The sequence below is a fragment of the Genypterus blacodes genome, unplaced genomic scaffold, assembly GCF_046128005.1.
Source record: "Genypterus blacodes isolate CSIRO-AG114 ecotype Tasmania unplaced genomic scaffold, CSIRO-AGI_Gbla_v1 ptg000055l_1, whole genome shotgun sequence".
NCBI classification, from domain to species: Eukaryota; Metazoa; Chordata; class Actinopteri; order Ophidiiformes; family Ophidiidae; genus Genypterus; species Genypterus blacodes.
In genome coordinates, this window is record NW_027466867.1 from 1,635,220 (window position 1) to 1,660,867 (window position 25,648).

Below are 25,648 nucleotides of genomic sequence, written 5' to 3' on the forward strand. Positions count from 1 at the left end.
TGGGTTGTTTGCTCCCAGGTTGTACACATGAAGATGCTCTTTTACTAAAATGATGATGATGTTTCCTGGGTTTATGTTGGATGCTAATGGAATTTGATATTAGTGACAATTTAATCTACTACTGTAATAAAATATCACAGGATATATTTTTTAAAGATGATTATTATATCAGTGTTTGTATTATTTTGCTCTATAATTACGTTCATGTTTTTCACAGATACAAGAGAGGTCCAGTTCTCTGTATACATTTTTGTTTCCTTCATGATCTGGAGACTATAAATCTATCTGGAATGTCACCCTGTGTCTTAAGACTAGTTTAGAATGAGTGAAGCTGTCTAAAGATAACACCATGTAAGCCCTCAAGCCTCAAGATATACAGTACATAGAGATGATGACATTTTATATTGCAAGAAATTTATATAAGCCAAAAAAGGAGCCACTCTTTTCTGCCTCCTCGCCATCTTTCCTTATCAGTGTTTCATTCATTCCCTGACTTTCCATGCTCCTCCAGGCCTTGGGTTTGCTATATGCTTTAGCTTTCTCCCAAATGTCCTTTAAGGTCAATTGGAAAGTGACCCGTATGTAAAAATGAGTTTGAATCAACTACCTTGTGATACTCTAGCGACCTGCACAGGTTGTATTCTATTGCTCACTTATGGGATGCTGGGATATAGATGTACTTTATTGATCCCTTGTGGGAAATTGTGATCCTACAGCAGCATGGTTAACAGAAAAGCTAAGAATAAATTCCACACTAAACAGAATTGAGCAGTAGCACCAAATCAGCCCCCCCCGTAACCTGAAACAGGACAAGCAGGTATAGACCGGATCTAGAGTGAACTGAGTGATCCTTATCTCACCTCTATACAAATTACAATCTCCAACAACAGAGAGTGAATATGTTGTCCCATAAGCAGAAACTTTCGAATGTGTTGTTTATGTACACAGGAACATTATTTCTTAAGACAGATCAATCAATATACAGAGTAGAACACAGGCCTATATAAAATCACATATTTGGATGAGTGATGCAAATGGCCATGCTACAGTGAATTTAAATACGGAATTGTTTTATTCAGATTATACAGGAATAAACTGCAGAAATTGTCATTCATGGCAACAATAACAGAAATGTAAACGTTTCTATGATGGATTGTCTTCATATTTTAAAATACGTCTCGGGAAACATTTTGTCGAGCCCATGTAATAGAGTTGAACATTTTACTCTACGAGGCAAGAAAAACAAATTAAATTCCATTCATGCAGTCTTGTTTTCGCAACGACGGGTTATGGCTGAAACTTGAGTAAACTTGTGTTCGGTTCACTTCCTCGACATTTTGTGGACACGGATCTGTTATCCTGCGTCGTGATTGGTCAGCTCTCTCGAAGGGGCGGGACTTATAGGACACTGCACACAATTTGATTGGATTTGATTTTATAGTGGGAAGTTCCCGTACCCGGTGTCTCCGTGGATGCGCCAGACGCCATTTTGGAGTGACGGTGAAAGAGAACGGATAGATCGTGAAGCTGTCTTTTAAAGGTACAAATTGCATTACACACTCTCATTTTGGACCGAAAATGTTTTACTAACCGAACTGTCGAATATCCTGCCTAACGTATCGTTTCTTTCGTGTACATACGGACGTTAAGATTTCCTGTCTACACTGACGCGGCATTTAGCTAACTAGCTAGCGACTCGTTAGCCGAAGCAGCTATAATAATGGACAAATTGAAACGGACGCTGGGACGTTACAACGCGTTACACACGGATTACATCTGCGTTTCCGGTACCACGTCAACCGGCGCCACCACTCTAACCTCTCACCGTGCGCTATTATTTTTTAATATATCGTTAATCGCGATTGTTTCGGTCGGTGGCAACACGCTAGCACGCTAACTAGCTTACTGGTGCGATGACGCTAGCTTGCAACGGAGCATCCGCCCTTTAGGAAACTAGCTAATCTCCTTCGAGTTGTGGAAGCCGGCTAGAAGCTGGCTAATGTCCGAATATTTAAATAATTAGTGTACGTGATGTTTTTAATCGCTTATACAGTCGACTAGAAGAGCTCTTCCGCCTGTTCGTCAGCTGGCCCTTGGCTGAGGTCGAGCTGCCGTAGCCTGCGTCTTGTGACAGCTCACACATACGGCTAGCCTCCAGCTGGAACAGGCCTCCCTTATCCGCTGCTCACTTACATCCATCCAGCTTGTGCCCCATCAATAATGCAGTTAACTCGACACACTCGTATGACGTTTACCCCGTAAGCGGTGACAGCCATTGTGTGTAGCTGCTTTTATTAGAGGTTTTGTTTTAAAGGTGAGCGATGTTAACTGCAGGCGTTTGTTATCACTCATCTCCAAAACGGGCAGGATCGTAGCGTGTAAGGCTAAGCGATTAAGCTGCAGATAAGCACGTCACCACCAGGCTGCAACTACAATCGACCCACTTATCCTTTTATTCTTATACTAACCCCTTTGTTAATTTATTTTAGTGTCTTATTACTTGTGGGATGTATGATGTGTATGATGATTCCTTTTCCCGGCGTCATGTAGGTTTATTTAAGACTTCCTATCTTTCCTCGTAGTCGTTGGTGACCTAACCCCGTCTCCCCCTCTGCTTCCACAGAATCGCCATAATGGGGAATATGTTCGGAGGTATATTTAAAGGTCTTTTTGGCAAAAAGGAGATGAGGATTCTGATGGTTGGGCTTGATGCGGCTGGTAAAACCACCATCCTATACAAACTCAAACTTGGAGAGATAGTCACCACCATTCCCACCATTGGTAAGGACTGGAATTAATCTTGTCTTCTATAATTATTTCTTTTTCATCATTACATTGATTGTTGAGTGCTGTTTGAGCATTTAATGTCAAATTAACCCCCTCCTCCCCCATCTCTCCTTCACAGGTTTTAATGTTGAAACTGTAGAATACAAGAACATCAGCTTCACGGTGTGGGATGTGGGTGGCCAGGACAAAATCAGGCCACTGTGGCGCCACTACTTTCAGAACACTCAAGGTGAGGGGTACTTACCTACCTGGCAGAAGTAACATTGGCCACAAGAGATCCTGTCTGTACCTAAACAATAACCCCATTGGATCAAAATCAATCATTGTGTTCATGCCATTGATAGTGTTGCAGACTTTAAAATATCAGAAAATTCTCTCTGTCAAGGGGTTCCCACAATTGATACATGTACAAAGTCTGTTGCTGCTTCACCTGTAGTCTTCTTTTAACCTAATATCATGCACTTTTCAAACAGACAAAACAAATCACCCCCAAACAATGATCACAAGCTAATTGTGCAAAGGAATGTGGGGTGTGGTTGTAATAATGCAGTCAATATGAATGGAACTGTTTTTCAGGTCTGTTCACTATTACAGCGATGCAGACATGACTCGTTTGTTGTCATGACTCACAGAGAGAATGTTCCAATGAATTAAACTTGCATGTAGATCACAACCATGGGTATTGCTGCACTGTATATGATTGGTACATTTAATATTGTCATTGCACCATATTCTTCAGATAACAGTGAGAAACCAACCTCCACCCATAGCCACCCACTGGTCAGTCATTGCATAACCATGTGTATTTTCTATGCAGGGCTCATCTTTGTTGTGGATAGCAATGACAGGGAGAGAGTGAACGAGGCAAGGGAGGAACTGGCCCGAATGCTAGCAGAGGATGAGCTCAGAGATGCTGTGCTGCTGGTTTTTGCAAATAAACAGGTGAGGCACTTAAGTTGTTTCTTGAAAAATCTTCAACGATCACATTTAGGCTGTAAATGTATTTGATGACATTTGAGTTGATGCTAAAGATGTTGCTGCTGTTTTTCCTTCCCTAGGATCTCCCCAATGCAATGAATGCTGCAGAAATCACAGACAAGCTGGGCTTGCATGCCCTCCGCCAGCGCAACTGGTACATCCAGGCTACCTGCGCCACCAGTGGGGATGGCTTGTATGAGGGCCTGGACTGGCTCTCCAACCAGCTGAAGAACCAGAAATGATCCATTCCACCAGTTTTGAATTTTGTTTGTTGTTTATTTCTTCTGTTTCAACACAGTGGCAGCACTGGATCCAGGCCCCTTTGCTCCCATATAATCTCATCTTTAACTCCAGCTCTTTCTTATAGAATATCCTTCATTCCCTCCCTTCTTCCTTCTGCCTTGTCCCTTCATCCCTCATCAGTACTCATGGGGCTCAAGCCTGTGCTGCTTGTGTGTGTCAGTGTGTGTGTGTGCGTGTGCTTGGTGTGTGTGTTCAGCGAGTGTGTGTGGGTGTGAAGGCGTCTCTGTGTCTGTTGGCTGGGATTGGGAGTAACCCTGGCGTGCCTTTTACACACCTCCTGTGGAAACAGTGGTCTGGCTTTTTAAGCCCCCCTTCCATCCACCAAACTCAGCTCCTGCCCCACTCAGCGTACTTCCACTCTCAGTCTTGAACGGTCCCCTTCTCCCCACCCCTACTCACTAGAGAAAGCATGGTTTTCATAAGGCAAAGAAAGAGCAAGGGTGCAAGTTGTCCCTTCCCCCTCTCTGTAGTATATATCTGTTAATTAGACACGTCCACATAATGTACACTGAATGCTAGGATGTTCATTTTAACCTTTTGATTTTGAAACCTCAACCAACCATTAAGATATTCAGTAAATTGCATCTTAACCTGTATCAGGTTGAAGCAAATCAAAAAGAAAAAAAAACCCATCCTCATTCTAGTCATTTGAAAATCATGCTGTTTGTTTTATTTTATTGGAATACAACAGATTATTCTTAGCAATGGTTCTCCAATGAACACTACCTTCTCCCCCCAACTAATGAGACTGTGAAGCACAAGGCAAGCCAACAATCTTTGGGTAGAACTAAAAAAACGAATTAAATCTATGTTGAAATTAGTCTTAATGTATATGCAATTCCAGTCATCTCAGTCATTTGGTTGCTGTAATTAAATTCCCTGAATTAAATTGGATTTTGTTATGATGAGTATGATAAATTCTGGTGGTGTTCACACTTGAGGAGGACACCGATACATGGTGTTGGGCATTTCATAAACCCGGTGGCTTCAACCAGTAATTTAAGACAGATGTCCTCATACATTCAAAAGCTTCAGAAGTTATTCCTTTTAGAGATGTTACATGTGTTGTTTTTCTGTACGTAGTTTTAGCATTTCTATTTGTACTATGACTGAAGAACCAAATGCATTTGAGCAGTATGACAAATCCTGTATTTGAAAGTAGTGTATCCTTGAGGGCCTCAACTGCAGATGTATCGAGAGATTTCAGGCAACGGTTGGCAGTAAGACATCGGAAAGAAAAGATATTAGCATTCAGCTGTCTAACTTCCTGGTTGGGATGAAGGAAAAGCACCAAATATGAAGGCTCTGTAACTGTGAACGCTCCAGATATGTGTCAGAAGGAAGTCGAGCTCAGATATCTGGGTGTTTGCAGGCTACTGTACATTACGGCTCTGTTTGCTTCATAACTCAATTACTAAAGACCAACATAATAAGTACTGGTTTCAGTACCTCATCTATGAGCTGGGAGGACTGGTGGTAGACCTGCAAAGGGAGATGGGTGTGCAGTCAATTTTCTGCAGGTTTCCTCAGTGTTGAACCATGGGGCTGATCCTGGCACTTCTGTCAAGAGTGATTGTAAATCTGTAAACTCCCCTGTAAACTATTTCTGTGGGGATTTCCTGAACACATTAATAAACATGATTCGATCCAACATTTGATGTGTAGAGACTTTATTGAGCTTGCTTGTTACCTGTGTTAATAATAGTTAAGGGCACTTGAAGTAGATGTGAAGCTTTAATCTACCATGTAATGCTAAAATCTAATAATGGCGACAACAACTCACTGAAAACTGACAGGTTGTTTGTCAAGGAAGTGATTCATTGGGCAATAAATACCGACACGCAGATTCAAGACCAGAGGCCAACAGGATGTTTCATTATGGTAAAAACAGGAAACATCAAACTACTGTGCATGACCTGTAACGTGACAGGTAAAGCTTTTTATGATAGTGACGAGTTATTTATTAATGCTATTACAGTACTGAACGGCAGAACTTCACGAAGCCTGAACTGTGTATTTGTGAACATTTAAAACGAGTCCCCTTAAGATGGCTGCTACAATAAACTCAAATAGAAAATGTATTGTTTTGAATTATCCCCCCTGCCCCTCGATTAACCCACACTTGCTAACGTGATTAAACCTGTTGTAGAGCCGTGTGTGTGTGTGCGCGTGTGTGCCTGTTGTCTTGCGTGTGTGTGTGTGTGTGTGTTTTAGGACCTATGTTACCTTGCGGAGCAGCACACCTGGCGCCGGGCTCCTCCCCCCCCTCCGCGCCGCGCGGGACAAGTCCTCGCGGCGCACTTAGGTGATGGCCGCCGGCTGCTCTCGCTGTCCCGACGCTGTGGTTCATCAGCTGCGAACGAGACAACACGCACAGCAATTCTCTCCCCGCGGTTCACCTGGAGTCGACAAGATGGCTGAGAGTTGATACCAGCTTAAGACGAGACATTTCCCCCCCTCCCCGGTAAGTTTGTGTAGTTGTTTGAGATACAAACAAGCTACTATGTGGGTGCTAACAGGTGTAGGTTTGAGTAGACGGAGGGGGGCGACACACAACAGCTAATTAATTAAAATGGAGGTTACATTTCTAAACTCAGGTGTGTTGGCGGCTAAAGTGAATGTAAACAAACAGTAGTATTTGAAACACACATACACACACACTCTACATTTCTAAGCGCAGTCTGTAACATAAGGGCTTATAATTGTCTTGTGAAAGCATTCTGGCAATTTCAGAAGGTAAATAATAGCTTTTGTGTTGTATCACTCACTAGGTGTTGCCAGCAAGATAACGTGTGTTAGAATAAGAATGTTATCATACGGTTACTTCACGTTATTGTTGTAAAATCGTATTGTTCCTCCATCAAATGAGTGCAGCGGTAAAGGGAAAAGCCTTGTCTGCTTTGTGAGCACACCTGGGCCATTGTCTTTATTATTGTTGGCTCTGTTTGGGGAAACAGATTGTAGTCTGGATCAGGCCGCCTATTGTATTCAAATAGTCAGATGTTAGTGTCATGGCAACTCTTCTCTGCGGTGTGCACATGCTTTCTGTGCAGATAAGCCTGCACACACAGTTCTTTACAGGTGAGATCTTCAATCCTCACTCTAAGCTGCATGTGTAGTTTGTTTTCTGCGTCTCTAACAATCAACAAACTCCCTAAACCAAATCCCTGTGTCGTGGAATTCGACCTGTTAAAGCCTATTGCCACACATTTACAAAAGAAAGCTGACCCTGAATGTAGTAGAAAGGAAAAGATAAAGCTAAATACAATGTCTACAGGGACAAGGAGTTCCAATCGCCGTTCTGCATTCCCAACAACTGTGCGTGATTCGTGGCAGACCTGCGTTTGAACCTGGGTAAACATGTTAATCCCAAGTGACAGGCGTAGAGTAGGTGTTACTGTGTAACGTGTGGAAATTCTGGTTCATGTTTTCTTTTTGCTCTTGGTCCCACACGTCTATTTTGAGTCAATAGGCTCAAAATAGGTGTCACTCCAAGTGTCAGTCAGCTATGTCTTATACCTTTGTGTTGTAATGCGGGTTAGTGTGCTGTATTATTGCACGGCTGGAGTAACGTCTCTTATCACGAGGCGAGCCTGGTGTGTGTGTGTGTGTGTGTGTGTGTGTGTGTGTGTGTGTGTGTGTGTGTGTGTGTGTGTGTGTGTGTGTGTGTGTGTGTGTGTGTGTGTGTGTGTGTGTGTGTGTGTGTGTGTGTGTGTGTGTGTGTGTGTGTGTGTGTGTGTGTGTGCGCGCGGTGTTTAAGACGTGTTCCAAAACAAACAGTGGCATCAGTTTCACATTTGCAATTCTACTAATTTCCCTGCAACTTTACCTGGAAATCAAAGTTGTGTTTACTCATTGAATTTATGTGCAAAGTAGAGATTGCTCGTGTTTTAGTTGTAAATGTGTTTGACAGACATCAGAGGCTGGTTGGTATCCAGCGCTCCTAATCACAAGCCCACTTCATTTGACATTGAAAATCTCTCCAACAGCTCCCTGTTTCCTGTAGGTGGCGTGATGGAGGTGGCCGGCCCCTGGACAGAGGTGTTTGAGGGCTCGGAGAGAAATGAGACTTCTGGGGGAGCGTCGGACTTGTTGGGCAGCTCAACCCTCACCCTGACTCCGCTGATAGCAGACTCTCCGTCCGTACGGCGCTCCCAGCCCATCCTAATCACAGCAAACAGGTATGGCACAGCAGCGCGCATGAAAGACAGAAACCATTACTCAGTTTCTGCTGAGGCTGATCAAGTTGCACCATAGGTAGCACGCACACACACTGCACATGACTCAGTAGGCTTTGACAAGCAGGCAGTGGATATTGACTCAAGCCTGTGAGTCACATTCAGGCCATAAGGCTCGTCTGATGTATGAAGAAGTGACAGCTTCTTCTTCTAACAGACAAAGAGATTAGGATCTCAAGTAATTCATTGATTCAGAGTTATAAAGCAACATTTGCCGTGTGTATACATACTGTGCTTACAGTTACTGGGTTGACTACTGAAGGCAGCTGAACAGATGAAGAGTGAAGCATTTTGGCTTGGTTTCACTTCTTTGTTTTGAGCTCAGCTTCCCCTTTCCCTTCATTTGACGAAAACATTTAAAGAAAGTAAGACAGGCTTCCTAAGAGGGCCTTGGGTCAATGCTTATGCCTTAGATATTCAAATAAAATCATGAAATCATCCAATAACATCATTATCTAGAGCACATGTGCGTTGCTTGTCTCCTAAATGAGCCTCGGCTTGTTTTTCTGAAGATCTAAAAGCGTGCGGTGATCAGTCAAGGTCAAGAGAGATAAGGCTGCTGGGTGCTGAATCGGCCGTGTCAGCAGTTCTCGAATCTATTTTTAGCGTCAATAACTCATCTTAAGTTATTTCTGTTGTAGAGTTTATCCTGAGGCGATGTTTGTCTTTTCTCCCTGCAGGTCGAGGGGCGCAGAGCTGCTGTCCTCCTCGGTCCCCTCCATACCAAACCCCTTCCCCGAGCTGTGCAGCCCCTCAAAGTCACCCGTGCTCATCAGTTCTCTTCCGCCAACGACCATTGACAAACATGTAAGTTCAAAAGGTCGCTTCGCCCTAAAGTTGAGCTGAGATCTGTTGTGTCTATCTCGTAGTTATCAGGTTCATCCTCGGGATTCAGATCAGAAAAAGCCGAGAAGGTCAAACCTCAAGTCAAATCTGCATCCGTCTGTCTGCAACCATGACATCGTCCTTTTTTTGTTCATTCTAATTCTTACAGTAAAGAGTGCTTATTATGTGTTATTGTAATTGGCAATCAAACAAAAGAACACGTACGAGGTAAACACGCGTGACCTGGGCCGGTGGCCACGCCCGCTTGATTTTCACGAATGCTGCCAGAGTGAGATTGTCTGTAATTAAAACACGTCACCGTGCCACGTTTGCCCCGGGGTGTTTCATGTTTAGTAAGGAGTAGACACACGCACGCGCACGCGCACGCGCACGCGCACGCGCACGCGCACGCGCACGCGCACGCGCACGCGCACACACACACACACACACACACACCTGCGTGGGTAGAGTGGGTTAGTTGTTTCAGGTGCTGAGTGTGTGTGTTTGTGAAGCAAAGAGGAGGAAGGAGGGGGAAGAGGAATTCGGTCTCCGTGATGCTGCTGGCTCGCTGCTTTGTCTTGCGGTCGGTAATGGAGCTGTGTGACACAAAGCCATTGTTCCCTCTGCGCAGAAGTCAGTCATCCTTGCCTGGGACAGCTCCAACTGAGCGCTGTGGGATCGGAGGGAAACATTGTGTTAGTTGTCATCTTGCACGTCTGTATCGGCAGAAGCAAACAGTCAGACTCATTTCCGTTCTGTCGGCGCCGGCCCGAAAGAAAGTCTAGGAAATGACAGATCGACGGGGTGGAAACACGCGACAGAGCCCTGGTTTGTGTAGATTGTTTTTGTCAACAAACTTCTCTCGCTCAGTTTACAGACAAAAGACAACTCTGCTGGCTTCCTCATGTTGAGCAAAATATGGTTTCCTTCAAAGTAGAAACAAAGCAAAGTCTCATTACATCTCCATTGTGGTGCAGGGGAGCAAAGTGTGTGTTCCACCCACTCAGAGTTCCCTCACCTCCCCGGCTACAGCGCTCTAAAGCCGACCGACCCGATATAGAACTGGGAGGTTTCAGCAGGGAGACAATGCTCGCCCGCCATACAATGATCCATAATCTGAGTCTAACCCACTCACCCGACCAGTCAGGGCTTGTTGATTTGATACCTGAAGCTTTGTGGTCGGGCAGGTTGTTTCACTTTGGGGTTGATGCACGCCAGATGAACGCAGACGTTGCGTCAGGGCGGCACGCTCCGGCAAACACCGTGAACCCGGCGCAACCCTGAACCCGGTTCACCTCGGTAACGTCGAGGGGAGGAGGCGGGGGACAAGACGACGTGCTTGGTTGCGTCACTCGATCAGATAAGAGGAGAGAGAATCTGTAGAAAGATGGGAAAGGAGAGGAAGATTTCTATCCAGCTCCCATCGGAGAGGAAGGGAGAGGGAACATAAAGTAATGACGCACAGCAAAGGTCACAATATTAAACCTTTATTAAGCACTCATTTCATTCCTGAGGAGGAAAGTTAAAAAGCCAGACAGGACTCAGAAAACCACGGCGGCCCAGCAACTCGTCTAATTTTAGGAACATTTGAAGGCCCTTTTCTTCAAATGTCACGGCCTATTAAATATTTGATGCCCTGTCTGCCATGGCAGCGCTGTTGACAGACTCTTGGCTTCACCTCGTCTCTTCTTGTCTTGAGTGTGCCTGTGCTGACTCATTGCCGAAACCTGTTGTGTGGTGTGTTTGTTTGTGTGTGTGTGCATGTGTGTCGGGTTTGTCACCAAGCCGCACTCGTGAGTGTGAGGTAAACACTCACCTACACCCATTTGTTGAATTTAAATTCCTAGTAAGATCTAATCGTGGCTTGCGTCAATTGATTTGCACAAATTCCACAGCTGATCAAGGTTTACGGTGAGGACAGCCACAGCCGGTCCGTGTGGGTCTCTCAGGAGGCCACAGCCAGGGAGGTGTGCCACATGCTGGTCCAGACGGCTCACTGCAGCGACCAGGAGAACTGGGCCCTCCTGGAGCTCCTACCGGCCCTGGGCCTGGGTAGGATTCCACATTTTCTAACGATCCAGGATGTTCAGGTTAATTAACTGCTACCCTGCGAGTTCACACATTGTCTCCTTTGTTTGCCTCAGAGAGATGCCTGGAGGACCACGAGGTTGTGCTGGAGGTGAAAGGGAGCTGGTCCCTGAAGGGCGACACCAAGTTTGTGTTCTGCAAAAACTACGCCAAGTACGAGTTCTTCAGGAAACCTGTGGTACGGAAAGCATGGACTCACTGTCAGACTGTAACGATCCTAACCTGAAGACGACAAACAAAGTCAACGTTCCTCTGTTTAATTGACCCAACAAGGCCACAGCAGAAGAAGCGCGGAGGCATTTCACGCCAGCTCTCTAGAAACACTTGGCCAACGAGTTAGGTTTGACAACATGTGACGTAATTGCTGTTCGTGAGGCCTGATGATTGACAGGTTGCGTGCTGCTGCAGACGTGTTGACTCCACGCCATCTGTTCACTGTGCTGTCAAACTAGAGCCGCCGTGGGTGTGCGCTCCTCCTACAGGCGCACCGGGTGATGATCTGGTGACGTTCCCCCCCTGCTGCCTCCAGAAGGCACTCAGTGAATTGTATCGTCTCATAAAGAGTCACTGAATCAACTTATAAATTATGCGCGGACAATCATCCTCCGTACATAGAACAGACTCCTGCTAATGTACATAAATCTACTGGCACATGTATGCAAACTGTACATTTGCATACATGTGTACATTTGAGGAGTGTTAACCGACTCAGACTCGGTTTGTTTACTCAAACATTTGTCTTGGGACTGAATTGATACATTGCCTCGATTACATAACAGGAGGCTTGCCGATTCCCGGGTCGGGTTGAAAGCTGCAGTCGAGCTCGTCTCCTTTGAATGACACCTTTATCCCTCCTCTCTCAGCTCTTCCCAGAGAGCATGATCTCCGACAGCGCCGACATCAGCAAAGGGATGACGTCGTCGCAACTCATCCAGGTGTGCAAGCGGCGGCAGGACGTAGCAGCAGGAACAGTAAAAGTGTAACTGTGACGCTTTGTAAACATGTTTTCATCCCAGCAGAACCTGCTCAGGTCCGGGACGTGTCCAGAGATCCAGGGCTTCTTGCACGTCAAAGAATCTAGCCGCAAAGCCTGGAAGAGGGTCTACTTCTTCCTCAGGCGCTCCGGCCTCTACAACTCCACCAAGGGTTCCTCCAAGGTCAGTCAGTCAGCTCGCGTCCTCTTGAAGCAGCCGAAGGGAAAGAGACGTCCTCAATGGGCTTCACAGAGTCACATTGATGAACGAAGTTGACAAATCTCTTCTTCTTCTTCTTCTTCTTCTTCTTCTGCTTGTGGACCAGGAGCCTCGCCACCTGCAGTATGTAGCAGACCTGGAGGACCTGAACGTTTACACTGTGGTGAACAGCAGGAAGCTTTACGGGGCTCCTGCAGACTTCACCTTCTGTATCAAGGTAAGGAGAGGAACACTGTCTTCAAATGAACGGAACAATGCTGAGAGATATTAATATACATATAACATTGTTCTCGTCTCCCTCTCTGTGTGTGTGTGTGTGTGTGTGTGTGTGTGTGTGTGTGTGTGTGTGTGTGTGTGTGTGTGTGTGTGTGTGTGTGTGTGTGTGTGTTCTGTATATGTAGCCCTCCAAAAATCCCATCCGTGTTCAGGACCTGAAGCTTCTGTGTGCAGAGAATGAACAGTCACGCACCTGTTGGACGTCAGCGTTCAGATTATTCAAGGTTTTTACCCCAATATAATGTCTCCTTTTGTTTATTCTGTCTCATTTAGTAAACACAGTGTATCTCCCACAGCCAAGACAAAGCCAATGACCCTTTGATATTGTGTGTGTGTGTTTTCAGTATGGTAAGCAGCTTCATTGTAACTACCAGTTATCCAAGTCGGCCCCTCGATCTCTGGAAGGAAGCAAACACAAAGACGGCAAAGTAAGTTGATGCGATGTGGCAGAGGATAACGCACGAGCCCGGGCCATCATTTCAGCGCTGTCGCCTTGCATTTGCACACACACACTTTTGCTTTTCAACTGAGTTTGCGTGTCGCTGTGTGCAGCCGGAGTCGGAGGCGAGCCTGGTCGCCATGGACTTCTCGGGGAAGGCCGGAGGTCGGGTCATCCAGAATCCCAGGGAAGCCCAGAGCGTGGAGATGGAGGAGGGACAAGCCTGGAGGGTAAGGAGGGAGGGAGGGAGGGAGGGAGGGAGAGATGGATGGAGCGATGGGATGAGAGGAAGAACTTGAGCAGTTAAGATGCGGCGGCACACGGGCATCATTAATCTTCTGCAACTAGACTCCATTTGTCAACCTGGCTGAGGTCTGTGATGCCAGATTATAGAGATGGCGAGGGCCCGGCGCCGCAGATCGAGAGAGAGAGAGAGAGAGAGCGCACGACATGAAGTGATGTCACATGAAGTGATGTCACTTTAAAAATGTGCCAGAATTGTCTCCTCAGTGTGTTTTTCTCTTCCCTGGAGCAGAGGAGAGAATCTCTAAGGTGCAGCCTGACAAACCTCAACTCCAACGCTCGACCCACATGTGAGTCTGCAGGAGGAGGAAACAACTCCTCTCTCCCGACACGTCAGCATTTCTGGAAACATTATCCGCTTTCTTTCTTTGTGATTGATTGTGTGTGTGTGTGTGTGTGTGTGTGTGTGTGTGTGTGTGTGTGTGTGTGTGTGTGTGTGTGTGTGTGTGTGTGTGTGTGTGTGTGTGTGTGTGTGTGTGTGTGTGTGTGTGTGTGTGTGTGTGTGTGTGTGTGTGTGTGTGTGTGTGTGTGTGTGTGTGTGTGTGTGTGTGTGTGTGTGTGTGTGTGTGTGTGTGTGTGTGTGTGTGTGTGTGTGTGTGTGTGTGTGTGTGTGTGTGTGTGTGTGTGTGTGTGTAACCAGCCATCCACAAGAGCCAGCCATGGTTCCACGGAGGCGTGTCCAGAAAGGAAACACAGAGACTGATAGAGAAGCAGGGGCTGGTTGATGGGTGAGTAGAGGAACTAGTGTGGAAACATCTGTGGCCCCTCACTGAAACAAGTGTAGTCCTTTATTTATTATTAAACATTAAATCACTGGACAATCCATTATTAATGCTTCCATGTACCTGTTAGTGTTTGTTGAGTAGATCATGTTGGAATAGTGTTTCTCTGGGTAGATGACATTTACTTTAGGTGTGTGTGTGTGTGTGTGTGTGTGTGTGTGTGTGTGTGTGTGTGTGTGTGTGTGTGTGTGTGTGTGTGTGTGTGTGTGTGTGTGTAGGATGTTCCTCATTCGTGAGAGCCAGCAGCATGCTCAGTGCTTTGTCCTCTCGCTGTGTCACAAGCTGAAAACCAAACACTACCTGGTAATCCCTGTGAGTTCCACCTTCGCTCTCTGTGAATTATTTGAGCCAAACCGCTCGGCACGCTGTGTTCTAACCGCAATCATCCCCGTGTTTGCAGTGCGAGGAGGGAGGCAGGAAGTACTTCACCATGGACGACGGCCTGACTCTGTTCATAGACCTCCTGCAGCTGGTGGAGTTTCACCAAATCAACAAGGGCATCCTCCCAGTCTGCCTCAAACACCCCTGCGTGTGTGTGGCTCTCTAAATCCTCCGTCGCCCCCATCCTGAACAATTTGCCTGAATGTGACCTCGGGTCCTTCGCTAAGGGCTTTTTTTGAACACTTGATCTCTGTTTGTCGACCTGGATGAAGCGCAGTGGCAGATGAAAGCCCAGATCACACAACTGGACTCTCCAAACAAACTTGTGCGCTCTGTATCATCAATATTCTAAGACCTGGACCCTGGGGACTCTGGGCCAGGAGCTCCCCTGAACCCTGCAGCCCCTCTCTGCTCAAGACTAAACCATCATTATTTTTTATACTCGTACTGCAGTTCCAGACAGAGCTTGGTTTTTTATTTTCGAATTAATACGTTTCTAGTCCCTATGGAGACTTTAGGGGGAGACGGCGGCGTCGTGCTCGTCGTGTGATTAATACCCACAGAGCCGCGAGAGGGTCCGCCGCTTCCAGCGTGAGGAGGGCAGCCAGGGGAGCAGCTGTGGCGTAGGTTGACCAGATTTCACTCATGAGCTCATATTTCCTGCCACCAGAGGGCGCTGTAGAGTTAACTAAATAGTGCAGCCACAGCAAACAGCCACCTGACATTTAGGAATGAACCACGGCTTGATTTTTATAGCACCGTCATGTAATAAATACTGATATTTAACAGAGATTCCGATTATATCCTAATAACTATCAACATGTGCATCAGCCAGATGATGCACGCTTGTGAACACAGGCCCAGTTGCGATCATGTAGCATTTTAAGAAGTTGTGTCACGTCTGTGCCTCTACACTCTCCGTGTGTGTGTGTGTGTGTGTTAGAAACGAGCTCACAATGGGAAGCGATTCATTTTTTTAAGCAGGATTTCATTGCTCTGTTTGCACAAAGATGGTGAAGGGAAATTTATTGTTTTATGCTTTAAGTTGCAGCAGTATCCTGAAATCTGACGTAAACAACTTGTTAGGTTATGTGGAGTTCTATTACAGAGGGTCGTGTTGGAGCATGGACGCCTTTACCCGGGATATTTTGCACTCAACCTGCTAAAATAAGAAGATCTAACATTTTCAGAATCCACTCACAGCTCATTTCTCTCTCTCACCTTTTATAGGATGACGTGTTTAGTTTTATATCATACATGTTTTGTGCCCTGCTCACACCTAGTTGTTTTATATGATGAATAAATGATATCAAACTGATTTTTAAAAAAAGTAAAATTCTTGTGCCATGTGTTTTTAAAAAAGGGAAAAACCAAAGCGGACTAAACAGATTCTCTTATGGTATCTAGACTCTTATTAAGATGCTGTGACGTGATGATGGAGTCCTGACAGACAGACAGACCGTGTGGAGCAGCAGGAGCAGCTGGCTGCAGGTGAGCGAGGAAGTCCGGCCACCGATCACAAAACCTTCTGATCCTCTTCCTCCTCTGAGCTCCGCACTGTGGCTTGAGAAGCTAAAGAACCCATTCCTCCTGTGACGAGATATTCTGTGTGCATGTGTTAAATACCCCACACACACACACATCCTCCCTTTCCACAGCAGCCCTCCATGGACAAGTTGCTATGGCAACTAATTTTTCTCTGTCAGCCTGGATGGGCAGGTGAATGAAAGCGGTGAAAAGACGAGGTGATGGGCCAGGTGGGCTTCAAAGAGAACCCTTAGATGTGTGATTAGAAATGTGAGCTGATTAGATCCTTCAGGTGTTGGAGTGTGTGTGAAGTATGAGCGAGTCAAGCTGTGACCTTCCTCTCTTCAATTCAATACGTCTTCAGAATTTCTATTTACTTACTGGAAGAAAGATTTCAAGGTAGGCCGGCCCTCAACTCTGGGTTTGATTATTTGCTCTTTTTTCCCCGTAGTTTTCAGTACAATCAAAATGTCCACCGTGTGTGTGTGTCGCTGAATTCATTTTTAATGATGTAATGGCAAAAAATTCAAATAACCATCGTCTCAAAAGTGCGTGTGTGTGTGTGATTTACTTGAGTCAGTCTGTTCAGTCTCTCCCCGTTTGCCATCGATGAACAGAGTTCGTTAAAGGGTGAAGCTGTCTCCTGGCATCAGGGCGACATGGCGTCAGAGTGAGGCACCCGGCGGCTTCCTGCTCTCTTCTCACCCCGGCTGTGTGAATTCTCTCCAGCAGACACATTGGAGGCTTGACCACACAGCATAGGTGAGATTGTAACCCTCTCTCTGGAGTGTTTTTTGTTCTTTTCACCCTGATGCATGCTGGGATAGGCACCGCTCCCCACAGTGAACAGGAATTAAAGTCACAAATGTGTTTCTCTGACCTCCAATTATGTTTTAAAAATCCGCCTGATTCATCATAACGCCTTCTTATTGCAAAGAGGAAGTGTCCTTATTTATGCTCAAATGTAAGGCGTTGCTGTGTTCATGTTTCCCGTGTGAGTCAGCAGAGAGGCTCATTGTGCAACACTTAGTTCCGTCTCCTCTTTCTTTTGTCGACTTATTAATTGAATAAGCAAATTTAAATATCGCCATCAAAGTGCTTGCGTGACCCAGTTTAGATTTAGTTCTTATTCACATCAGGGCAGAGGAATCAACGCCTCTGATTGTCTGCCCGAAAATCTAATTATAGTTTAAACTATTAAAAAGCAAACAGCGGGTGGGCTCAGCAAATTGATAGTGGAATCTGGCAGAGCAGCGCTTCAGAGGCTTTGTCCTTAGGGAGACACACACACACACATAGAGAGGGGCCAGACCAGCTCCAGAGGGAATCGACCATATGACTTTATAACTGGCTCGGATTCCAGGGTCCTCCAGAATGACTGAACCTGTCTCCCTTTTTAATTTACCTTCACAAAATCCTCCAGAGTGAACCGGGACTGGGATTTTCCAGCTGCAGACGAGGAACCCCAGGTGTGAGACGCTCAGCTGCCCCGTCACCGCCGTCTCAGCAGCTCTGAGATCTGTCTCCGGGGCAAACGCTGAACTTCAACGAGACGACCCTGATATTTTGAAGTTTGCAATTCAAATGATGCGGCACAAAATCTGAGCTTCTCTTCTAATTCGAGTGGATCTGAGACAAAGTCCCTCCAGCAGCAATGAGCTAATGAGAGCGTGAGAGGGGGACAACACAGATCCTCCATATCCTGACTTTCCTCCTCTTTTCTGCCATTTTCCTCAGTAAAATGCAGGAGCTCACACTCTACTAAAATGACCAGCAGCTCCTCTGAATACTAATTCCATTTATTAATCGTCCTTTTCTACGAGGGAAGCAGAAAAGGCGTCATCTCGACTGCATGAAGACCGGGCGACGAGGTGTTTTATTGACACGGCCTCCAGAAAATATATGCAAAAATATTGGCACACGCAGGGAAATGGGGAGGCTGCTCATCACAGCAGCCGTCAATCAAACTGCATTATCGAGAACGACAGGAATGACCCGCGAACAAATTGTTTTCACGACTGTTTTTTGAAGTGAAATTATATTAATGCGATTGAGCTGAGTGGACCTTAACACAGCGCTGCCGCCGCCGCCGCCCCCGCCGTCTCTCCTGAAATCTGGCCATTTTTCAGGAAACGTCACCCGTCTCAACATGTCTCTTCCCTCCTCTCTCTCTCTCCCTCCCCCCTCTCTCCCCCCCTGCTGGTAATTGCTGCCGAGGCGTCACTCTGTGTGATGTATGTGGACTCACTGTACGTTCGTGTCTCCCACAGATCCATCACTCGGCCTAGCGAACGGCGGAAGGGGTGCTGCTCTCGCTGTCGCCATCATCAACGGGGAACCCTGGAGTCAGTAATTATGCTGCTTTCTCTCTGTTCCTTGCCTTCCTCACCCGTCTCTCTGCGGCCTCTTTTCCCATTTTACTCACACGGGTCTGATTAAAACGTCACTCTTCTTTCCTTCCTCAAACTCACCCACTGCTTTACCTGTAATGATCATCAGGGTGACTGGCGGTAAAGCCCTTCACCTTCTCCTCTCGTTCTCCTCACTTCCCCAATTAATTTCCTCCCCTCATCCATTTCCAAACTACAACTTGACTCTCCCCGAGCGTGAGTTATCGTGTTAATTACATTGCCATCTATAGAAAATTGCGCCCGCACGTTCCCGCCTCCGACGAGCTTCGCCGCGAGTGAAGCCAAGGCCGAGCATACATCATACTTACATTTTGCTATTACCCACCTGTGGCGCGGGCTTTGGGTCCGGCGCGTGCGCGTGCTTGTGCCGCAAAGTGAGAAAGATGCGAGTAGTTCAAGGGCAAAGGAAAGACGCGAGTGAGGCAGCGCCGACACTCCGAGGCCCGGCAAGCGCAATCTTTAATTTATCGCTATGTTTTATTCACCGTTTATCTCAAGTGGAGCAGCCCAAAAACACAAGGCTGCACGGCGACGGCAGTAAAGCTTCCTGTGCTCTTCTTCTCCTTTATGGCTCAGAGTAATGCAGTCTTCTCCGTACATAAACATTAGCACAGTTACTTCAGGAAAAGTACTCAATGTTTAGTGACTACAAGGTTCCATCTGTTCTGGAAACGCACCTAGTAATGACTTTTTACTGCGCTACAAAACTGTGCTGAATCAGTCAAAGGTACGTTGTTACAAAGCTTTTCTGGACGTGTTCCTGGCCAAACATTAACCCCCCCACCTTACCTTCCCTGTAATCCTATTATCTGATGTGATAGTGTGCAAGACATACTGCACCTCTGACCCTGAACACACACACACACACACACATGCAAGGACCCTCTTTTCATTAATTCATGGCCTTCAACTCGGTGTTGAATTACAGCTGTGCCGGTGCAGGATTTTGCTTTGATGATATCCTTCCATGCGGCCACACACACACACGCACACGGGCATCACACACACACACATGCGCACACAGCACCCTTCTAGTCTGTGTTTGTAATGTGCGTTTCTGCTTGCTTGCCTTCATCATTAGTTTGTCTGCCGTGTCGAGGAAACGTCTGGATTCCTTTAAAATTCCGTATTCTCCCGGCGGATTCTCTCTCTGCTCGTCTGCCGCGTTAAGAGGAACAAGTAGCTGCGCAGTGATCCTGAATGGCTGATACACACTCAATCCTGTTCCCCAGCAGGCAAATGAGCGCACATGATTAAAATCCAATGCACATAATGAGAGCCCGGAGATCAAAGGCGCAGAGGAAATGTGGCGCCGGCCCTTTAAGAAGGACGGAATGGGGAGGGCTCTGCATCCATAAAACATGAGTTTATTCACGCTGGCCACGCTAAGACGCGGCGAGGAGCGTCCCTGCACTCCGGCATGCTCTCAAACCCAACACACACACAGACACAGAGCAAGAGAGAGGGAGAGGGAGAGAGCATCCCAGTCTGAGCACACACACGCACACACACACGCTGAGGATCCCAGCTCAGGCATGGACGCAGGGAGAAGAGAGGAATAAGCATAAGAGCAGAGCAGAACAGAACATGCAGGCGGCGAAAGGAGTAGAAAGCGGGATGTAAAAACACGAAGAGAAAGAAGAGGAAGAAGAAGAGGACGAGAGAAAAGTGCCAGAGGCCGGTGAACAGGTGCACCCAGGCGGAGAATGGGCAATTCCTCCTTCCCAGGCATGTCCCCTCTCTCTACGTCCATTCTGTAGTTGCAGGTATTTCTAAACTTGAGTGCCTTTCTCTGACGCGTACTGGGGGATGCTGGGAAAAAAACAGAAAACTACTGCCGCCGCCACCGCCGTGGCTTTGCCTCCCTTCTTTCCTTTCATGTGCTGCTCCTCTGTGCCTGCTGTTACTCTCTCTCTCTCTCTCTCTCTCTCTCTTCCTCTCTCTCTCTCTCTTCCTCTCTCTCTCTTGTTGGAGACGCATGCTTTTGAATCCCACGCACAAAGTCTGGAAACGGCATCTGTGGCACTCGGGTAGTTTTGTCGCCTTTTAATCTCTGTACGTCTGTGATATTGAATGTGGGACAGTTTCAGCTTCACTAAAGTTCCACGTGTTAGAGGGGTGAACCTGGGATGACAGTGATGTGTTTCTGAGGGCAGATTTGGACAGGAACCCCCAAGGAGGGAGTGTGAGGAGGGCGCTCTGGCTCCAGTATCTTGACCCCCGCCTCCTCCTCCTCCTCCCGGTGTCGGTTGCGTCTGGCAGCATCACTTGTTTGTTGGCGTCTCCTCTCTGGGTCTGGACCGACAAGAGGTGGAGGAGCGGACGGACTGGCAGTACAGTGAGAGAGAAGGGGCGAGAGCGTGGCTGCTGCAGAGGATTGGCGAGGATTTAAAGGTGCCTGGGGGTGGGGTGGGGTTGGGGGGGACGGAGAGGGAGGGAGGGAGGGAGGGAGGGAGGGAGGAAGGGGGGGGTGGGGCGGGGGTCTGACAGAGCAGAAGCCCAGCTGTAAATTCTGTCCCTTGCCGCTCGGGGGGAGGACGTGGGCAGACGCCTCAACGTTCCCATTATGTAGACTTTTCTCAGTTTTTTTTTTTCCCCCAGACAATTGGAAATGCACGAGATCCATAGAAAGCACGACCTCTAGCCGGCGTGGACGGACCAAATATCCATTTTTATTTATCCTGCATATTTGTTCAAAGGCGAAGCGAAGAGTGGTGATCGATGGACGCTCCTCTTCCTCTTCCTCCCTCCCTGCTGCAGCGTGGGCAGGTGGAGCGCCAAATGGAGGTCTTCACTGTGTTTTATCAGTATTGATTTGCATGATGCCCGTGTAAGCAGGAAGCCCTCTCATCCCGTCCGCCACACACACATACTCACACACTCCAACGGGCTGAGTATCCTCACACACAGACTAGGATAGAGCGACGTCTTTAAAGTCGACGTTGGTGTTTTGAATCGGCCTTGAACATCTTTAACTTGTTCCCGGGAGTCACATCACAGCACCTCAACCCCATCCTCACCCGCTTCCTCCCTCAGGTGGTCTGTGGCGGGCGGCGGCGGCGTGTAAAGCTGAACATCTAACATCACAAGCGAGAAGGAAGCAGAGCAGCCAAACAGCATTTCCCCTCACGTCAGCCTGATCAAACTTTGTCGACATCTGGGAGGAAAATGTAAAAGAGGGGGGAGGAGAGGAGAGGAGAGGAGGGGAGGGAGGGTGAGACAGACATCAAAGGCCCGACTGATGTGGCACCCACAGAGAACACCCAGGTAGGGGTGAGCCTGTGACGGCGTTGACTCGGGGATGTTGTCTCCGGCAGCTGCTTCCTGCTTTATCCGGCGCCTTTCATAAGACAGAATATCGCTTAGCAAAACTTCTGAACGCAGAGTGTGTGTGTCGTTCATGAGGCCAACCCTGAAGCTTTCTACCTTCTCTGTGTCTGCGTTTATCTGTTGTTTAGGTTGGTTCTTCTTCCTCTGGTACTGTGGCGTTGTTTCCAGCTTGTTTGGAGATCCGTTTCCTGTTTCAAGGGCATTTCTTCCTCCCCCTGGGTTTGACTGACAGCTGCCGGGGCTCCAAACTCGTCCCTGCGGCTGAATTTGAGACGTAAAGTTGTCAGTTGTAATGCTGAAGGACGGACGATAAGTTTCACAAAGAGTTTGGTAAGAAGTTTATACTGGTAGAGTGGGATGAAGATGAAACGCTGAGCCTGACAGAGGAGAGCAGAAGTGTCTGTCTCTGGACATTAACGGCTGATTAAGTCTTCTAACGCCAAGAAACAACACCGCACAAGCATCAGCTCAGGGATGCCAACACACACACACACACACACACACACCCTCTTATCTCTGCACATTACTATTCCACCCCTGCAGTGGTGTGTGACCCTCTCTCTCTCTCCCTCTCTCTCGCTCGCTCTCTTTTTAAGGTGGCAGAGCTTAGATGTTGATAAGATAAGTGAGGTTGCAGGTACTGGAGGAGGTCGACCTTTTTTCTGGATGAGACAGCCGCCACAAATTCCCTCCCAGACGAGTCTTTGGGCCTTTGCTGTATTACACACACACACATACAAACACACGATGTAGCTGTGCAGACAGTAGGTGAGGCCGTGTATGGTGTTTGTAGCTGGCTACTACACGTTACCGTCACGTATGTGCTCTCCTGGCTGAATTCGCCTTCCCAGGATTGAACTTTAACCGTCTCTAACGCGTCGCCCTTGAGCCGCCGCTGTTCCGGTGACGTCTCTGGTAGCAGAGCGGCTGATCGGGTGTCGTTGCTGTCACACACGCAGGAGAGGAATCACCTTCCAGAGAGAGCAGGGTGAGAAAGGTCACGGCCCCGACAGAGGAGAGGAGGGGGAGGGGAGGGGAGGGGGCGGGGCAGACGTGTGTGTGTGTGTGGGTGTGTTTGAAGCTGCTCGGTCGGGCACCAAGTTGCCAAGTTACCAAAGCTTCCATCTGGGGGATGAAGAGTGGATGTTTGAAATGAGGATAGGAAGGAGAAGGAGATGCATGATGTCATAGGATGCTTTGATAATGAAGATGATCTATGCATGGAATCTCATTTCACCTTTGATGTCGTCAAGTTGCTTTGGATACAAGTGGAGCATAGAGGGCGGTGGTTGATTGTAAATATTGGCAAGAGGGGACACAGGTGATCGACGAAGCAAATCAGGTTTAAGAGGAAGATAATGCTGTGTGTGTGTGTGTGTGTGTGTGTGTGTGTGAGCAGTACAGGCAAGCTGAGGTTGGCGCGATATCATCAGCAAACACTTTCCTGGCTCTGCTCTTTCACTCGTCTTTCTCCACGTCTTTCACAGATAACACAGGCTCGCACACACACACACACACACTCGCACACACGGAGGCGCGTTTACACACACTCATCTCTACGCCGCGCTCGTTTTCCTCTACGCAGCCTTGCAGGATGATTTCATCAGGATGACAAGTGTGCCTCCCCTCCATATTTCTGCCAACCGGGGGCCCGCAGCCTGAACCCAGAGGCTGTCGGCAGTAATTTCGGCCTTCTCCCCTCCTCTCTCCCTCCCTCCCTCCCTCCCTCCCCTCTCTCCCTCCTTCTCCTTCCACCCTATCTGATATTAGCGGGCGCCGAACGTAGCATTTCCCTCCTATCACAACATGGTTAATTCCTCCTCTGCCTCCCCTCTCTCCCATCCCTCAGTGTCCACCGAGCAGCAGACAGGTCCCAGCTATTATCTGTGACGCCCATCAATCTTTGTAATTGACATGTGAGGGTAAAATGTGTCGCCGACGGCTCTGACGCTAATACATCCTGCCAGCTCCACGCGTGTTTTACCCTCGGCCATTACTTGTGTGTGTGTGTGGGGGGGGGGGGGGATATGAGAGGTTTGATGCGGCTATACACACACACACCAGGCCCGAGAGTGTGTGTGGGTGCGTGGGTGGGGGAGGAACGCTTCGGTGTGAATAAGGAATCGGAGTGTTTGAGTGGGCAAGGAAGAGCGAGGGAACAGGCAACACACACACACACACACACACACACACACACACCGTGATGGATAATGCTGTCACCATGTGAATATGTAAACATCGCCTCGGGGGAATAACGGATTTCTTCACATAACGTCTAATTTGGTGTGTGTGAGGCAGATTGTTCCGGAATGTGAGTGACAGGAATACACTGCATTATTTTACTTTTATTTATTTCATTAATTATGAGACAAGTGAAGAGTTTAAGTTGTTTGTGGCTTGAAAAGAGGTGTGTGTGTGTGTGTGTGTGTGTGAGAGAGCTTGGTATCATCCCGTAACACGTTTACACCAGCATGTAACAGGTCTCACGCTGGTTTGACATGTTCACAAAGCATCAGGCCAGAGGGAGGGGGGAGAGAGAGAGAGAGGGGAAGTGAGCGAGCGAGAGGGAGAGAGAGCAGGAGAGAAAAACAGAGAGACAGAGCGAGCGAGGGAGGGAGAGAGATAAAGAGAGCGGTACAGAGCAGATTTCCTTGAGATGGATGCCCTACAATGGGGCTGTTTGCACTCAGTGTGCATGGGGTGTGTGTGTGTGTGTGTTATCCCCCCATTTACACCGTGAATGACTTTATAACATTGTGTTTGTGTCTCATATTTAGGAGCTGTTAGTCTAACTGAGGACGTTAACAGAATCACAGCACTCTTGAATACTCTGATGTGCTTTAATACACACTGTGAACTCTGGCAGCTCTCTCTACTCCATACTGCATGCAGCATCTCACCTCATATAACACTCAAAGTGTTTCACAGGAAAACCTCAAAATGCCGCCGCCGCCGCTCTCACACACACACACACACTCACACACCCACAGAAAGAAGCCATGTGTCAGAGCTGAGATGGCACCAAAGTATTTATCTCGGCTTGTATAAACGGCGAGGACGCGTGTGTGTCTCTGGAGTGAATGGGGCTAATCACACACACAAACACAAACACACTCTCTCTCACACACACACATGCAGTGACTGCGACACAAACAAGCCAGCACGGGGCGGACGCAGCTGCGCGGCGGAAAAAAAAGCCCCTCGGCGGTGCAAAGCGAGCCGTGTGATGGAGTTGTACTGTAGCAGAGTCATTACGGCTCAACTCGGCTCCTCGTCTGCATTCTGCCTTATCTGCTGCAAGGTGGAGGCGACTCTGCTCGGGGGCTCATGTGCAAAGCTGAGATACAGAGAGGGGGAGAGAGAGAGAGGGGGAGAGACAGAGAGAGGGAGGGAGAGAGGGGGGAGAGAGACAGATGAGAGAGAGAGAGAGGGATGGTTCATTTGCAGCTCGTCCCCTTAGAATGTGGAGAGGATTATACTCAGAGAGGGAGAGAGAGTGAGAGAGGGAGAGAGAGAGAGGCGCGCACACACACTCTCCCTCCAATCTTCTACACTGCACTGTGCACTCGCTTCCAGTCTCCTCCACAGCACTCACTCCTCTCTCTACTTCCTTCCTTCCTTCCTTCCTTCCTTCCTCCCTCACACACATAGTTGCAGATCACACACACACATTCACACACACATACACACACTCACCCACACACCAGTGCCATGTAGAGTCTCGGCCAGAGGGGAAGGGAGCCAGCGCAGGACCATAGTCAGGTAACGCTTCATTCATTTCTGCTCA

The 25,648-nt window shown here is 47.7% G+C and overlaps 2 protein-coding genes across 3 annotated transcripts; both read left to right on the forward strand.

Annotated features, from left to right (window-relative positions):
• The first annotated feature begins 1,449 nt into the window (after nucleotides 1-1,449).
• On the forward strand, nucleotides 1,450-5,719 carry arf2b (ARF GTPase 2b). Its single transcript, XM_076151820.1, has 5 exons — nucleotides 1,450-1,540; nucleotides 2,624-2,781; nucleotides 2,906-3,016; nucleotides 3,605-3,729; nucleotides 3,846-5,719. The coding sequence occupies exons 2-5, from the start codon at nucleotides 2,634-2,636 to the stop codon at nucleotides 4,005-4,007; spliced, it is 546 nt and encodes a 181-aa protein (XP_076007935.1). The 5' UTR covers nucleotides 1,450-1,540; nucleotides 2,624-2,633; the 3' UTR covers nucleotides 4,008-5,719.
• Nucleotides 5,720-6,367: 648 nt separating this feature from the next.
• Nucleotides 6,368-15,905, forward strand: grb7 (growth factor receptor bound protein 7). Of its 2 annotated transcripts, none has more exons than XM_076152307.1 (15): nucleotides 6,368-6,532; nucleotides 8,058-8,249; nucleotides 8,987-9,113; nucleotides 11,027-11,183; nucleotides 11,276-11,397; nucleotides 12,083-12,154; nucleotides 12,236-12,376; nucleotides 12,519-12,629; nucleotides 12,814-12,912; nucleotides 13,033-13,116; nucleotides 13,241-13,357; nucleotides 13,663-13,720; nucleotides 14,071-14,158; nucleotides 14,431-14,524; nucleotides 14,613-15,905. In XM_076152307.1, exons 2-15 carry the CDS (start codon nucleotides 8,083-8,085, stop codon nucleotides 14,757-14,759), a joined length of 1,584 nt encoding a protein of 527 aa, XP_076008422.1. In that variant the 5' UTR covers nucleotides 6,368-6,532; nucleotides 8,058-8,082; the 3' UTR covers nucleotides 14,760-15,905. The 2 variants fall into 2 exon arrangements, with proteins under 2 accessions (XP_076008422.1, XP_076008423.1); XM_076152308.1 differs by having other exon boundaries at nucleotides 12,239-12,376.
• Nucleotides 15,906-25,648: the final 9,743 nt, after the last annotated feature.

Excerpts from the sequence above, each read along its gene's own strand:
- arf2b (XM_076151820.1), top strand. The coding sequence starts at position 2,634 with ATGGGGAATATGTTCGGAGGTATATTTAAAGGTCTTTTTGGCAAAAAG. Across the intron at positions 2,782-2,905 it reads CACCACCATTCCCACCATTG|GTTTTAATGTTGAAACTGTA; the intron begins GTAAGGACTGGA and ends TCTCCTTCACAG. Across the intron at positions 3,730-3,845 it reads TGGTTTTTGCAAATAAACAG|GATCTCCCCAATGCAATGAA; the intron begins GTGAGGCACTTA and ends TTCCTTCCCTAG.
- grb7 (XM_076152307.1), top strand. The coding sequence starts at position 8,083 with ATGGAGGTGGCCGGCCCCTGGACAGAGGTGTTTGAGGGCTCGGAGAGA. Across the intron at positions 12,377-12,518 it reads CCACCAAGGGTTCCTCCAAG|GAGCCTCGCCACCTGCAGTA; the intron begins GTCAGTCAGTCA and ends CTTGTGGACCAG. Across the intron at positions 12,913-13,032 it reads CAGCGTTCAGATTATTCAAG|TATGGTAAGCAGCTTCATTG; the intron begins GTTTTTACCCCA and ends GTGTGTTTTCAG.